The 16,958-nt window shown below is 46.0% G+C and overlaps 1 protein-coding gene across 2 annotated transcripts in view; it reads right to left on the bottom strand.

Annotated features, from left to right (window-relative positions):
- cdc42bpb (CDC42 binding protein kinase beta (DMPK-like)) overlaps nt 1–16,958 on the bottom strand; it is a 95,043-nt gene that overhangs the window by 22,768 nt on the left and 55,317 nt on the right. Inside the window, exons 17-25 of one of the 2 annotated variants that reach the window (XM_083643607.1) lie at nt 16,697–16,802; nt 15,521–15,583; nt 14,009–14,157; nt 12,088–12,185; nt 11,629–11,708; nt 10,847–10,930; nt 10,662–10,736; nt 7,547–7,652; nt 7,194–7,330 (exon numbers count right to left, since the gene is read on the bottom strand). In XM_083643607.1, coding sequence (XP_083499733.1) covers nt 7,194–7,330; nt 7,547–7,652; nt 10,662–10,736; nt 10,847–10,930; nt 11,629–11,708; nt 12,088–12,185; nt 14,009–14,157; nt 15,521–15,583; nt 16,697–16,802 — 898 coding nt within the window. The remainder of the gene's footprint in view (nt 1–7,193; nt 7,331–7,546; nt 7,653–10,661; nt 10,737–10,846; nt 10,931–11,628; nt 11,709–12,087; nt 12,186–14,008; nt 14,158–15,520; nt 15,584–16,696; nt 16,803–16,958) is intronic. The other variant, XM_083643608.1, reaches the window with a different exon arrangement.

The following is a 16,958-nucleotide window of genomic DNA, read 5'->3' as shown; positions in this document are numbered from 1 at the left end:
TAATTTTCTGATGTAGTCACACCTCAAAAATAATTTCCTTCAATAAAACAGTGAAGGCAAGGGAATTTTGTTTGGAAGAATAATATTTTTAGCTGAAACCAGCAGCGCTGGCGCCTGCATGCGCTGCTGGTTGCAGCTTCTTGCTGATCTTTTGCTGCTGGTGGGCATCGGATATTCTGGCTTGCGTTTGCCAACCCTGTCCTGCTGTCTGGGTCTGTGTTGTGTACTTGGCTCTGCGTGCCCACCTCCCCCCCTCCTCCTCCCCCCCCCCCCCCCGTTGTGGGAGGAGTGTCTCTCTGCTCTGCTGTTTTCTCGTTTTCTCTGCCTGTGCTCAGCACTGAAAAAGTCAGCTAGATCCTGCTTTTTTACAGCCGCGTGTACCAGCTCCCATGCTTCGAGTTGAGAATAATAACAAATCCACGGCTGATCATGTGTTGCAGCGGACACGGAGGCTGTTGCAGCGGACATCGAGGTGCTCAATTGTGATAGCAGATTGGCTGCTGCAGGGGCACAGCTAAACGTTGCTTCAATGAAGCCGCTGCATACGGACGGATGCGATGCGATTTCCTTCCCCCCAATGACTTCTTCTGTGTGTTTCACTCCACGTTCTCTCATCTGGAGAGCGCTGTCGCCACCTAAGGGTTCTGTAAAATAGGTTAGACACATTCAATACCTCTGAATATTGTAAGAGGCGATGTAAGAGGCATAGATCGACACCCCCCCGTCAAAAAAAAAAAATCGAGTTATGACGCCATTTGGCGTCGCTGGCACTGTACGGTAAATTTCTAATGACGCCATATGGCGTCGCTGGCACTGAATGTGTTAAGTGCCAGAGACGACCTAACTCGTCTTACATAATCCAGCGCTTAAGTGCCAAGGACGACCTAACTCGTCTTACATGTTTTTTTGACGGTGGGACATCAATCAACCCCTTTTACATCTTCGAGATAACTATAGGAGCAAGAGCATGTGTGTAATCTATTTTACCGACCACTAAGTGGCGACAGATACAGAGAGAAGCCACAGCCACGGGACCCGCAGCCGCCTCCCGCGGAAATGGCTTGGCGATTTTACAGTCAGGAGCCCGGAGACACACACACAGAACGGACAGAGATCCCCTCCCCCCCAGAGCCGCGGAGCAACGCGCGAACACACACACACACACACACACACACACACACACACCGCGGGAGCAAGCCATTCAAGGAAATGGCTTGGCGATTTTACAGTAATCCATTTCAGACTCGTCCCCGCACGCAGGCAAGCAGGCAGGCAGGCACGCAGACAGACAGGCAGGCAGCACAACGCGCTTCTGACACGCCCGCTGTTAGGAGGAAGGAGGAGAAGACACACGGAGGGAGGAGTTTGAATGAGAGGGGTGTTTCCTGTTGTTATGGAGGAAATTACTGTTCAAAACTATTGTTTAGAATGTCTGACGGTCTTACTGATGCCAAAAATGAATGGTTAAAGTGACTGTTTCACAAAAAGCCATTTATCTCTGAATAAATTTCCAGACGCTGAAACCATGCTGTACTCAACGGCTAATATCTACATAACTACTAACTCTGCAAACTAACTCTTTTAGACAGAGAAAGCACACATTCTATTAGTTATTTTTAGATGATTGGTGTTCATGAATTCTTAACAGAAAAGAATCCTCGGCTGTTCTAAAATGAGCCAGAATCGTCAAAAACACCCCTGGCACAACTTACCTACAGGAATGAAAACATGGCTGGCATTCAATGTGTTAATTACCATATGTAAGGGTTCATGCACAGAGGGGATTGTCGGGAAAGAGATGGCTGTTTGAGGAAGCTCCCATTTATTAACATTTCAACAAAACAACATAACACAACACCACCTGTGTTGTGTTATGTTATGTTATGTTATGTTGTTAAAAGAGGGCAAGAGAGGAAATTAAAACAGAAGTGGATTTATAGTTAGAAAGAGTGCTAAAAAAGAGAGATTTTTTTTTTTTTGGAAAAAATCCATAGATAAGCCGCACCGTTATATAAGCCGCAGGGCCAAAAAACGGGGAAAAAGCCGCAGCTTATAGTCCGGAATTTACGGTACTCTACAGCAGTGGTTCCCAACCTACGGTACGCGTACCGTAGGTGGTACTTGCGCCCCCTGCTGGTGGTACTTGGAAGGCTCTGTGAAAAAAAGTTTTTTTTTTTTAGTTTTTGTGCAAAATCCATGGTGGTCATTAGTAGTAGTTTTCAAACATGTGAAAGTGAAATGATAATAATTATTATTAATATTATTGGCAGTGTTTCTCAAGGTAGGTGGTACTTGCACCCCCCCTGCTGGTGGTACTTGATCCCTGGAATCCCAATGTTTAAATTATGAAATAAACCCAACTTTAAAATCAATTGTAAAACATGTTTATCTATCAAAATAATACTACGAATGAAAATAAACTTGTGATCATTGAAATTGAGGTTTATTTTGTTGTCTTGAGATTTAGAAACAAATATTTGTTTCTGACGGACACTATACGTGTTGCGCATGCACAATTACCTGCCCGCCCCGCATGGTTACACAAGTGGTGAACAAAGACGAGGAGGGATGCTAAAGTGGATCAAAACGGGAGGGAATCGTAAAAGAGCTGTTGTAGAGGAGAGCAGCAACGATGAAGCACAAGGAGGTGAAGACAGCAGTCAACCCAGCACAAGTGCAGCTGCTGCAGGTTGCACATAGGCTGCAGGTTGGAATACATTTGCCTCCTGCGTGAACTGTGCATAGCTGAATAGACTGTATTTTAACATCGGTCATATGGTGGTACTTGGAGAGCCAACTACTTTCTCACGTGGTACTTGGTGTAAAAAGGTTGGGAACCACTGCTCTACAGTATATATAAATATACAGTATGTGGTAGGGATGGATCTGAGTATACATAAAGTACACATAAATACTCTACAGTATATATAAATATACAGTATGTGGTAGGGATGGATCCGAGTATACATAAAGTACCGTAAATTCCGGACTATAAGACGCACCGGTGTATAAGCCGCGGGACCAAAATTGACTATTTTTTTCTTCTATAAGCCGCACCGGTCTATAAGCCGCGGGTGTTTTGATGTTTAATTACCATATGAAAGGGTTCGTGCACAGAGAGGAATGTCGGGAAAGCGATGGCTGTTTGGGGAAGCTCCCATTTATTAACATTTCAACAAAACAAAACAAAAGTCAGGTCACTAATCCCCAGACAAAATCACACAACAATAGGCTATATGTGCAGCAAACCTGTAACCAGAGAAGTCAAGTCACTAATGCTCGTCTTCCTCTTCTTCCTGCGTACTGAAACCACCAAAGTCCTCATCTTCAGTGTCGGAAACGAACAGGTTCAGGGTGGCTTCGTCAACCACTCTCCTCTCTCCTTCATTGTCACTCAAAACCAACGAACTCCTCTTCATCTATAGCTGTGTTTCCATTACAGTTTTTCGCAAAAGAATTGCGATATTTCTACAACTTCGACAATGTACAATTGCGACTTGTAGGCGTTTCCATTGAAGTTGCGTTTGAGTGATTCCCCGTTGCAGCAGCTGCCACAGTGATTACGCACGGGGATCTGCCCCATATCCCGTCCCCTGCATGCTCAAATCCAACCAATGGTCAATGGAAATCCCAACATGAAGTTACAATGCATATAAACGAGCCTGATTATCAATTCAAAAGAAAATGAGTCGCAAAATGTTGCTGGCTGCGTGAATGCAGTCAGCGCGACAGGCAGAGGAAAAAAGGTAGCCTAATAGCCTACAACTGGTCCGATTTAGAGATGGAGGGGGGAAAAGGCTGATTTGGTTCTATAATTGCACCTGAAACGTGTGCAATGTATTAGCCTACTCACAGTCACTGTATTCACTTCAGACAGCACCACCGCACCAGTGTGTGCTTTTCATCCTCTCATCTCGCCGCTGTGCCAAATGCGCGCACACAGGCAGCCTGCTGTCACCATGGACCGATTTCTGCCATTAAACATTATCTAATTTGCCCGGCTACGCTTTTGCACAACACTCGTCTTTCTGCTAGGTAGCGTTGCTTCAAAGTTTTCCACTTGCTGCGGAGGTTTTGACACGGCTATCGAACCTTACTTACCAAACTTATTTTCCGCTCCTTTTCCAAGGGATAATATGGGTCACATGACGTGCAAATGCGAAAAATGTGTTTCCATTACACTTTTGCGATAAACTGCTATATCGACACGTCTGAAAAACCACCTCATGATCATCTACTGCTCGTTCTCATGCTGTCGAGAACGAGCAAAGCTTTTTTTTGGTGAAAGAATCCTCCAGGGCGCTTCTTGTTAACAGTCCGAGTGAGTGGCAGGTCGAACGTCAAAGGCACTTCATCCATATTTATGATCTGCTCCGGTTCGATGGAATATTCCTTGATCTTCCTTTGTGTGAATTCGCCGAAGTTTGTGATTTTCTCCTGGTAGTCGGGGGAGGGAGTTGATGGGCTTGTGGCCGTTTGCTTACCGTAATTACCATATGTAAGTGGTCACGCACAGAGGGGATTGTCGGGAAAGAGATGGCTGTTTGAGGAAGCTCCCATTTACCGTATTACCGTAACATTTCAACAAAACAACATAACACAACACCACCGTTGTTTATTTTTACAGTGCACACAGTGTCCGCGGTGTGGTGAAAAGAGGGCAAGAGAGGAAATTAAAACAGAAGTGGATTTATAGTTAGAAAGAGTGCTAAAAAAGAGAGATTTTTTTTTTTTTTTTTTTTTTTTCTGAAAAAATCCATAGATAAGACGCACCGTTATATAAGCCGCAGGGGCCAAAAAACGGGAAAAAAGCCGCGGCTTATAGTCCGGAATTTACGGTACACATAAATACTCTACAGTATATATAAATATACAGTATGTGGTAGGGATGGATCTGAGTATACATAAAGTACACATAAATACTATACAGTATATATAAATATACAGTATGTGGTAGGGATGGGCATTTCAAGCAAAAATAGTAAACTATTTGATATTCACTGGGAACTATTCGACCATTCTTCGAACACCCCCCCCCTTTCCGCAAGGACAGTGCGAACAAGGCTAGCCACTAAACCAGGCTAACTAGCAAGATAGGTGGAAGTTAGCAGAGAGCTAGCTAGCTAAGCCAGCTATCTAGTTTGTCTAAATAGCTATGGTTTGAATAGCCCTGAATCAAGCCAAAGCTATTTATTACTAGCAAGCTATATAGGTAGATGTTATCATAGAGCTAGTCTGGTTACATATCTATGGCTTGATTATCCACGGATCAATCAACAATGTCAATACTGCGTCAGTACTGTGTCAGTACTGCCTCAGTACTGTGTCAGTACAGCCACAGTACTGTGTCAATGCTGCAGTTAGCTCACCCTGGCATAGCCTTTGTAGGCAGTTAGCTCACCCTGAAGTAGCTTTTGTAGGCAGTTAGCTCACCCTGATGTAGCCTTTGTAGGCAGTTAGTTCACCCTGAAATAGCCTTTGTATGCAGTTAGCTCACCCTGACGTAGCCTTTGTATGCAGTTAGCTCACCCTGATCTAGCCTTTGTAGGCAGTTAGCTCACCCTGAAGTAGCCTTTGTAGGCAGTTAGCTCACCCTGACATAGCCTTTGTATGCAGTTAGCTCACCCTGATGTAGCCTTTGTAGGCAGTTAGCTCACCCTGACATAGCCTTTGTATGCAGTTAGCTCACCCTGACGTAGCCTTTGTATGCAGTTAGCTCACCCTGATGTAGCCTTTGTAGGCAGTTAGCTCACCCTGACATAGCCTTTGTAGGCAGTTAGCTCACCCTGACGTAGCTTTTGTATGCAGTTAGCTCACCCTGATGTAGTCTTTTTAGGCAGTTAGCTCACCCTGACATAGCCTTTGTAGGCCGTTAGCTCACCTTGACGTAGCCTTTGTAGGCAGTTAGTTCACCCTGACATAGCCTTTGTAGGCCGTTAGCTCACCCTGACATAGCCTTAGTAGGCAGTTAGCTCACCCTGACGTAGCCTTTGTAGGCAGTTAGTTCACCCTGATGTAGCCTTTGTAGGCAGTTAGCTCACCCTGACATAGCCTTTGTATGCAGTTAGCTCACCCTGATGTAGCCTTTGTAGGTAGTTAGTTCACCCTGACATAGCCTTTGTATGCAGTTAGCTCACCCTGACGTAGCCTTTGTATGCAGTTAGCTCACCCTGATGTAGCCTTTGTAGGCAGTTAGCTCACCCTGACATAGCCTTTGTAGGCAGTTAGCTCACCCTGACGTAGCTTTTGTATGCAGTTAGCTCACCCTGATGTAGTCTTTTTATGCAGTTAGCTCACCCTGACATAGCCTTTGTAGGCCATTAGCTCACCTTGACGTAGCCTTTGTAGGCAGTTAGTTCACCCTGATGTAGCCTTTGTAGGCAGTTAGTTCACCCTGACATAGCCTTTGTATGCAGTTAGCTCACCCTGACGTAGCCTTTGTATGCAGTTAGCTCACCCTGATGTAGCCTTTGTAGGCAGTTAGTTCACCCTGACATAGCCTTTGTATGGAGTTAGCTCACCCTGACGTAGCCTTTGTATGCAGTTAGCTCACCCTGATGTAGCCTTTGTAGGCAGTTAGCTCACCCTGACATAGCCTTTGTAGGCAGTTAGCTCACCCTGACGTAGCTTTTGTATGCAGTTAGCTCACCCTGATGTAGTCTTTTTAGGCAGTTAGCTCACCCTGACATAGCCTTTGTAGGCCGTTAGCTCACCTTGACGTAGCCTTTGTAGGCAGTTAGTTCACCCTGACATAGCCTTTGTAGGCCGTTAGCTCACCCTGACATAGCCTTAGTAGGCAGTTAGCTCACCCTGACGTAGCCTTTGTAGGCAGTTAGTTCACCCTGATGTAGCCTTTGTAGGCAGTTAGCTCACCCTGACATAGCCTTTGTATGCAGTTAGCTCACCCTGATGTAGCCTTTGTAGGCAGTTAGTTCACCCTGACATAGCCTTTGTATGCAGTTAGCTCACCCTGACGTAGCCTTTGTATGCAGTTAGCTCACCCTGATGTAGCCTTTGTAGGCAGTTAGTTCACCCTGACATAGCCTTTGTATGCAGTTAGCTCACCCTGACGTAGCCTTTGTAGACAGTTAGTTCACCCTGACATAGCCTTTGTATCCAGTTAGCTCACCCTGATGTAGCCTTTGTATGCAGTTAGCTCACCCTGATGTAGCCTTTGTATGCAGTTAGCTCACCCTGACATAGCCTTTGTAGGCGGTGCCGATCCCTCGCTGCACGTCAATTCCGAGAGGCCTCTTGGCCTGCTCCGCGGGGATTGGACAGACCTGGGGGGCGTGGTCTTTACAGGAAACATGGCAGATAAACGAACACACTGCAGAGAGACAGACAGGCAGAGAGACGGATATAAATTAGATTAACATTATTGTTACTGTATCTAGTCAAAAGAAGGATAACAAACGCAAACCTTTTAAATCACGGCGCCACCCCAATGCAGTACTATAGTGTGCTGTTTGGTGTGTGTGTGTGTGTGTGGTGTGTGTGTGTGTGTGTGGTGTGTGTGTGTGTGTGTGTGTGTGTGTGTGTGTACCTTCGCAGGCGTAGCCCTGTCGGATGAGGCCCACCATCAGAGAGGTGCAGTGTGTGCACTGTGTGGGACTGGAGAACGTCTTGATGCTCAGCTGGTGAGCTTTGGGCTGCGCACGCACACGCACACACACACACACACACACACACAGAGTAATACATTTACAATTAAAAAGTGCAAAAGTACAGACAAGAGTTACAAAAATAAAAGACTTAAAAAGGAAACTAGTGTCGTTCAAATCAAGTGGAGTAGAAAAATAAAAGATCACAACAAATACTCCCCCTTCCAGATGCGCATCTCTAGCTCTTTGAGTTCCTAGATAAAGCTGGATCATCTAGCTCTTTGAGTTCCTAGATAAAGCTGGGTCATCTAGCTCTTTGAGTTCCTAGATAAAGCTGGGTCATCTAGCTCTTTGAGTTCCTAGATAAAGCTGGGTCATCTAGCTCTTTGAGTTCCTAGATAAAGCTGGGTCATCTAGCTCTTTGAGTTCCTAGATAAAGCTGGATCATCTAGCTCTTTGAGTTCCTAGATAAAGCTGGATCATCTAGCTCTTTGAGTTCCTAGATAAAGCTGGATCATCTAGCTCTTTGAGTTCCTAGATAAAGCTGGGTCATCTAGCTCTTTGACTTCCTAGATAAAGCTGGGTCATCTAGCTCTTTGAGTTCCTAGATAAAGCTGGGTCATCTAGCTCTTTGAGTTCCTAGATAAAGCTGGGTCATCTAGCTCTTTGACTTCCTAGATAAAGCTGGGTCATCTAGCTCTTTGACTTCCTAGATAAAGCTGGGTCATCTAGCTCTTTGAGGTCCTAGATAAAGCTGGGTCATCTAGCTCTTTGAGTTCCTAGATAAAGCTGGGTCATCTAGCTCTTTGAGTTCCTAGATAAAGCTGGGTCATCTAGCTCTTTGAGTTCCTAGATAAAGCTGGGTCATCTAGCTCTTTGACTTCCTAGATAAAGCTGGGTCATCTAGCTCTTTGACTTCCTAGATAAAGCTGGGTCATCTAGCTCTTTGAGGTCCTAGATAAAGCTGGGTCATCTAGCTCTTTGAGTTCCTAGATAAAGCTGGGTCATCTAGCTCTTTGAGTTCCTAGATAAAGCTGGATCATCTAGCTCTTTGAGTTCAGCTGGGTCATCTAGCTCTTTGAGTTCCTAGATAAAGCTGGGTCATCTAGCTCTTTGAGTTCCTAGATAAAGCTGGGTCATCTAGCTCTTTGAGTTCCTAGATAAAGCTGGGTCATCTAGCTCTTTGAGTTCCTAGATAAAGCTGGGTCATCTAGCTCTTTGAGTTCCTAGATAAAGCTGGATCATCTAGCTCTTTGAGTTCCTAGATAAAGCTGGGTCATCTAGCTCTTTGAGTTCCTAGATAAAGCTGGGTCATCTAGCTCTTTGAGTTCCTAGATAAAGCTGGGTCATCTAGCTCTTTGAGTTCCTAGATAAAGCTGGGTCATCTAGCTCTTTGAGTTCCTAGATAAAGCTGGATCATCTAGCTCTTTGAGTTCCTAGATAAAGCTGGATCATCTAGCTCTTTGAGTTCCTAGATAAAGCTGGATCATCTAGCTCTTTGAGTTCCTAGATAAAGCTGGGTCATCTAGCTCTTTGACTTCCTAGATAAAGCTGGGTCATCTAGCTCTTTGAGTTCCTAGATAAAGCTGGGTCATCTAGCTCTTTGAGTTCCTAGATAAAGCTGGGTCATCTAGCTCTTTGACTTCCTAGATAAAGCTGGGTCATCTAGCTCTTTGACTTCCTAGATAAAGCTGGGTCATCTAGCTCTTTGAGGTCCTAGATAAAGCTGGGTCATCTAGCTCTTTGAGTTCCTAGATAAAGCTGGGTCATCTAGCTCTTTGAGTTCCTAGATAAAGCTGGGTCATCTAGCTCTTTGAGTTCCTAGATAAAGCTGGGTCATCTAGCTCTTTGACTTCCTAGATAAAGCTGGGTCATCTAGCTCTTTGACTTCCTAGATAAAGCTGGGTCATCTAGCTCTTTGAGGTCCTAGATAAAGCTGGGTCATCTAGCTCTTTGAGTTCCTAGATAAAGCTGGGTCATCTAGCTCTTTGAGTTCCTAGATAAAGCTGGATCATCTAGCTCTTTGAGTTCAGCTGGGTCATCTAGCTCTTTGAGTTCCTAGATAAAGCTGGGTCATCTAGCTCTTTGAGTTCCTAGATAAAGCTGGGTCATCTAGCTCTTTGAGTTCCTAGATAAAGCTGGGTCATCTAGCTCTTTGAGTTCCTAGATAGAGCTGGGTCATCTAGCTCTTTGAGTTCCTAGATAAAGCTGGGTCATCTAGCTCTTTGAGTTCCTAGATAAAGCTGGGTCATCTAGCTCTTTGACTTCCTAGATAAAGCTGGGTCATCTAGCTCTTTGAGTTCCTAGATAGAGCTGGGTCATCTAGCTCTTTGAGTTCCTAGATAAAGCTGGGTCATCTAGCTCTTTGAGTTCCTACATAAAGCTGGGTCATCTAGCTCTTTGAGTTCCTAGATAAAGCTGGGTCATCTAGCTCTTTGAGTTCCTAGATAGAGCTGGGTCATCTAGCTCTTTGAGTTCCTAGATAAAGCTGGGTCATCTAGCTCTTTGAGTTCCTAGATAAAACTGGGTCATCTAGCTCTTTGAGTTCCTAGATAAAGCTGGGTCATCTAGCTCTTTGAGTTCATAGATAAAACTGGGTCATCTAGCTCTTTGAGTTCATAGATAAAGCTGGGTCATCTAGCTCTGAGTTCCTAGATAAAGATCTGTGTCAGTTCCTAGATAAAGCGCTGTCATCTAGCTCTTTGAGTTCCTAGATAAAAGATCTGTCATCTAGGTCTGAGTTCCTAGACAAAGCTCTGTCATCTACTTCTCTTTGAGTTCCTAGTTAAAGCTCTGTCATCTAGCTCTTTGAGTTCATAAAGATCTGTCATGTAGCTCTTTGACTTCATAGATAAAGATCTGTCATCTAACTCTTTGAGTTCATAAAGAGCTGTCATGTAGCTCTTTGACTTCATAGATAAAGATATGTCATCTAACTCTTTGAGTTCATAAAGATCTGTCATGTAGCTCTTTGACTTCATAGATAAAGATCTGTCATCTAACTCTTTGAGTTCCTAGATCAAGCGTTGTCATCTAGCTCTGTGTGTGTTTGTGTACCTTTGGTGTGGTCAGTGCTGAGGTCTGGTAGGTGGGGGAGGGGCTGGCTGGGAAAGCAACTGGTTTAAATGGTTCCTGGAGAGACAGACAGACAGACAGACAGAAAGACAGGATGATACTCAGTATCTTTAAGGTTCTGTAGAATGAGAATCGCATGGTGTGTGTGTGTGTGTGACTTGACTCACATCGTGCTCTGAGGTGGTGGAGGGTGAAGGGGGCGTGGTATCTGGTTTCAGGGGGGAGGAGTCAACATCAGTGACAGAGCCGGTCTGTGGGGCAGAGGACAGGAGCTGATTTAAACATCATTAACATATTCAATATCAACATAACATTAACATATTCAACATTAACATATTCAATACTCATGTTAGTGATTCTGAGTGTCTTCTGTAGGAACTTAGTCCAGATCAGACTCAGAGCTTCATCAGGTTGCAGCTTCCTGTTTCATCAGCTGATAGTTAGTAGCGCACTGGGCGACTATGCTAACAGCTAATGGTTAAAACTCGCTAACAGCTAATGGCTAACAGCTAATGGCTAACAGAGGTCTGTGAGGTTGGGCTAACCAGAGTCATTCCATCCTGTAGGCTTTAGCTACTGGTTAGCAGCTCATTAGTACTGGTGTAGTACTGTCTGTTGTTGTGTGAGGAGAGCTGGCCAGGACACAACACAACACAACACAACACAACACAACACAACACAACACAACACAACACAACACACTGATTCCTATTCATGAGTCTTTAAACATGACAGACTACTGAAGGCCTGCTTCCATGTGAACTGCTCGTTTCACACATATGATGCTAACAATGCTAATGCTGCCACAGCTGGATGTCAGCTGGTCAGCGAGGTCAACGTCACTAACTTCCAAGAGTGGGGCAGACGGACGGACAGACAGAGAGACAGAGAGGCAGACAGACAGAGAGAGAGACAGAGAGGCAGACAGACAGGCAGGCAGGTGACTCACTCTGAAGGTGAGGTCGTGGGCCAGAGGGGAGGTGTTGAAGTATTCAAAGATGGAATCCTGGAAGTCCGGAAGCTTCAGACCTGGAGGGATGGAGAGAGAGAGACAGAGGTAGATGAAACAGTAACAGTAACGCATGGGAAAGAGATCCTCATGTCCTCATGTGCTACAACGCTGTCGGCCCTTACAGCTCCATGAAGCTGGCCTGCTGTTACACTGCTTTGATTAGGGGGCAATAACACATGTTGCTTTGTCACCATTCACAAACCACTCATGTTAATATGAGGCTAATTTATTCACACGCATGTGTGTGTGTGTGTGTGTGTGTGTGTGTGTGTGCGTGTGTGTGTGCGTGCGTGTGTGTGAAGAGGTAGGTGCATGTGTGTGTGTGTGTGTGTGTGTGTGTGCGCATGCGTGAGAGGAGGTAGGTGCATGTGTGTGCATGCGTGTGTTTTAGCCCACCTCTCTCAGAGCGGGAGTGGCTCTCCTCCAGCTCCTTCTTCAGACTCTCCAGCTGCTCAGACATATCCCTGCTCCTCACCTCTGACTCCTTCAGCTTACTGCAGACAGACAGGCAGGGAGGGAGAGAGACAGACAGGCAGGGAGAGAGGGAGGGAGAGAGAGAGACAGACAGGCAGGGAGAGAGACACAGACAGGCAGGGAGGGAGAGAGACAGACAGGCAGGGAGAGAGGGAGGGAGGGAGAGAGACAGACAGGCAGGGAGAGAGACACAGACAGGCAGGGGAGAGACAGACAGGCAGGGAGAGAGACACACAGACAGGCAGGGGAGAGACAGGCAGGCAGGGAGAGAGACACACAGACAGGCAGGGGAGAGACAGACAGGCAGGGAGAGAGACACACAGACAGGCAGGGGAGAGAGGGAGGGAGAGAGACAGACAGGCAGGGAGAGAGACACAGACAGGCAGGGAGAGAGACAGACAGACAGAGAGACAGACAGACAGACAGGCAGGGAGAGAGACAGACAGACAGAGAGACAGACAGACAGGCAGGGAGAGAGACAGACAGGCAGAGGGAGAGAGACAGACAGGCAGAGGGAGAGACAGACAGGCAGAGGGAGAGACAGACAGGCAGGGAGAGAGACAGACAGGCAGGGAGAGAGACAGACAGACAGAGAGACAGACAGACAGACAGGCAGGGAGAGAGACAGACAGACAGAGAGACAGAGAGACAGACAGGCAGAGGGAGAGAGACAGACAGGCAGAGAGACAGACAGACAGGCAGAGAGAGAGACAGACAGACAGGCAGGGAGAGAGACAGACAGGCAGAGAGAGAGACAGACAGACAGACAGAGGGAGAGAAAGAATAAACTGAGAAGTGAAATCAGGTCCATAGTTGTAGATGTTTATTATACCATGGTCTGGTTGAATACTCGATTCTGATTGGCTGCAGTGTCCATTATTTTCTGAAAATAATGTGCACCTACCTACCAAGCAGTTCCAGTCAAACTGTCTGTGCAGCGTTCTAAATGAATGTACTGGCTCTAGCATCAGCCTATCAGCCTAGATCTAACATGAGCGGTTGATAACAGTCTGAGTGTAGCAAGCTACTTCAGTCACCCAAGGACACCACAGTATGGTGAGAATCTGCAAGAAGTAGGCTACACTGCCCTTTCTCCACTTAATCATACTTTGCATCAAACATCCAATTCGCGATTCAACTCGCTAATGTTACTTGTGGCTGCGGCCGACGGAGCCTACGCCATCATTCATGATTTTTTTTTAATTGATTTGGTGACAATGACATGGCTGGATAGCTAGCCTGTCTTTGTTGTTAAACATATTGCAAATTATATTTACCGTTTGTCAACCGCACACAATGTTATTGACTTTGAAAGTTGATTCAAGATTCAATAAATGTATTTGCCATGTCAACATAGTTGAGAGGAATTTGTCTTGGTTCGCTCTCAGACAAAGACGGTGCAGCATCACACACAGTATACAAACAAAAGAAACATGAAACACCAAAATACATTCAGTATAACGTTAGCTTTCTGACTCTGAGCCAAAGGCTCACGAGCTGATCGGACTAGATTGCCTCCCATTGCCGACTCGTATCCAAGGTTCGTCCTATTTGGTGGAGCGGTGAGCGACGTTCCCATTGCACGAGAAGCTGACGGGACGGTAACGATTGCTCCAGGTATTAGTCGGTTTCCAGGTTATGGCGTGTGCAACACATTCGATTTTGAGTGCAAAACTGTGCCAATGCTTTTATTTTATATTGTTGGGCAAATGGCCGTGGTATAAGCGGGATAATCAACTCCTATAGGTGTGCGTTAAATGATTTGAATGCATGACGTGGAGGCAAAGAACCTCCATGTCGTGAACTCTCCCTCTCTCCTCCCTCTGTGCGTTTGACCTCTGACCTTTCATAGCAGATGTTGTTGGCCTTGACCCTGCGGAGATCCTCCTGGACCAGCTGCTTGGCTCGGATCTCAGCGTCCAGAGCCGACTGCAGCTCCAGCCGGGCCGACATGTCCAGCTTCTGACTGCGCCGCACCTTCCACAGAGGGTCCTACACACACACACACACACACACACACACACACACACACACACACACACACACACACACACACACACACACACACTCTGTTAGAGGTCTATATATACACACTTAAGGTGCGTTCACACCGACCTATTTACGTTTTTCGCTGGCATCGAGTTTACATACAAAGTCAATGCAAACGAGCGATTGAGCGTATATTCGCCCGGGAGAAAAATCGCTGGGCGTCCGAGCGACAGAGACAGAGCGATAGGGCATGGCCCCAGATGTCCGTCAATTATTGTGCCTGTTGACGAGCGATTTAAACACAGCGACAGAGCGATTCCAAAGGGTTGAATCGAGCGACAGAGAGAAAAATAAATATCTCGGTGTGAACACAGCTTTACACTCACACATATTCATGCAATTATCCAATCAGCCAATCAAGAGGCAGCAGTGCCGTGCATAAGATTCTGCAGATCGAGGTCGGCAGCTTCAGGTCACGATGATCACGTGATCACGTGGGGTTCACTGTGGCTCAGGAGGTCCAGTGGCTCGTGCACAAATCAGAAGGTCAGTGGTTGGATCACCCGGCTCCTCCAGCACCGCATGGGCAAGATACTCAACCCCCAATTGCTCCTGATTAGGGAGGTGGATTTGGTCTCACTCCCAGTCAGTCAGCCACTCCATGCTGGCCGCTGTAAGCTTGGCCGCTCAGCCTCATAGCACACACACACACACACACACATGCTCCGTCATTCCTGGCTGCTACTCAAGACAGCTTTTTTTTTCTATAAGCATTTCAATAGGTAAGCCAATGACAACAGCTAGTTAGCATAGATGCTAGCGAACGTTTAGTATACACTGACTGTAGTAGTAGTAAGATAAGGAGGCGGAGCACTTGTAATTGGCACTGGGGCACGCCGAAACTGGAGGCGGGCGGGCGGAGCTAGCACTTTTTTTTCCGGTAATGGGTCTCCCTCAGGTAATCAAAAGCCAAATGAACTGAAACTGACGTGCCTGCACCGGTGGTGCCAGCTTGCGCCACCGTCGGTGTATGAATGGGTGTGTGATTGGGTGAATGTAGGCATATTGTAAAGCGCTTTGGATACAAGTGTGATATACTGTAAATGTAGTCCATTTATTCGGATCAATGGTGCGGAAATCAGAAAACATGCAGTGAGCGGCAGTCCAGTCCAGCCACATTAGCTGCTTCCAGGTCTTCTCAGACCCCAGTAACCCAGTGTGGGAACCAGTGTGCTCCACCAGTCACTAGCGGTCAGCCTGATGAGTGACAGACATGCAAGCCAGTAGCCATGCAAGCTCCTTGGACCCGCCCAGAACGAGGTCCTGCCTCAGCAATTGGCTGGAAGCCGGTGCCTGACACACTCACCCTCTTATCTCCACCAACAGGAAGCCAGGGCTTCTGCGGAGGCGTGGCCACTCCTGACTCTCGCTGAGGCAGCATTTAGATGGAAGAATCCAATACAAGTCAACAGGTAGTGCAGTACAGATACGGCTACCAGGGTACACACGTATGACTACTGCTACTATAGTACACACTTATTACTACTGCAGTACTGCTACTATAGTACACACCCATTTACTACTATTACTATAGTATACTATAGTATATTTAATAGATTTTAAAATACTGTTATTAGTCTATAAATCACTTAATGGCCTAGGCCCAAAATACATAGCTGAATTGCTCCCACGCTACGAACCGTCTAGAACTCTTAGGTCAACAGGGTCCAGCTTATTAACTGTCCCTAGGATCAAATCAAATCATGGGAAGGCTGCATTTACCCACTATGCTTCTGCTAGCTGGAACAAATTGCCTGAAGACCTCAGATCTGCCCCAACCTTACTTACTTTTAAAAATAGACTAAAGACTTTTATCTTTACCATCGCTTTTAACTGCTGACAGCTACTATGCAAAACCAATGAGTCCTCTATAAGTTTTTTGCTCTTTTTGCAACTGCTGCGCCAGTTGCTTAATGTACTTTTTATACTCTTTTTTTTAAGTTTTGTTGTGATGCTTTTAAATGTCCATTTTATTCTCTTCTTTTCTTTTCCTGTCAACCATTTTATGTGAAGCACTTTGAATTGCCTCTGTGTATGAAATGTGCTATACAAATAAACTTGACTTGACTTGACTATACACATATTACTACTGATACTATAGTACACAGGTATTACTACTGCTACTGGTCACGGTCAGATCCTTATGTTCCAGCTGAGGTGTTATCATGTGTTTCCTCTCAACCTGCCTCCTCTCCTCCTACTGCAGTCAGTCATTTACTACGTCTCCCACAATGCCTTTCTGCCCTACCTCTAAACCCAGCCTGTCTCTCTCTGCTGCAGTGCATGCTGGTCTCTCTCCCTGTGTGATTGTTGAACGTCTCTCGATGCAAAATGGCAGCTCCATAAAGAAGCCCTCACTCTTTGACTCCGAGTGACCAAAACCTGACTTTACCAAAGATGTTTTACATCCTGAAACATTTCCCCATGTGATGCGTGTATCACTGTGTGTGTGTGTGTGTGTGTGTGTGTGTGTGTGTGTTACCAGAGTTCTGGAGCCCAGGCCAGAGCTGCGGAGCGTCTCCAGCTCCTCTGTCATCTTGGAGGCCAGAGCCTGGAGGTAGCCGCGAGCATCCTTCTCATCACTCACCCTAAATACATACACACACACACGCACACACACACACACACACGCGTGCACACGCACGCATGCACACGCACAAACAAACGCACAGCATTTGTAAAAAGTCCCATGCCATTCCATGACAGAAGCTGCTATGAGGCTGAATGTAAAAATGCTGAACGGC

Source organism: Poromitra crassiceps (assembly GCF_964638095.1).
Source record: "Poromitra crassiceps genome assembly, chromosome: 9".
Classification (NCBI taxonomy): domain Eukaryota; kingdom Metazoa; phylum Chordata; class Actinopteri; order Beryciformes; family Melamphaidae; genus Poromitra; species Poromitra crassiceps.
This window is presented reverse-complemented; position numbering and strand designations above follow the sequence as displayed.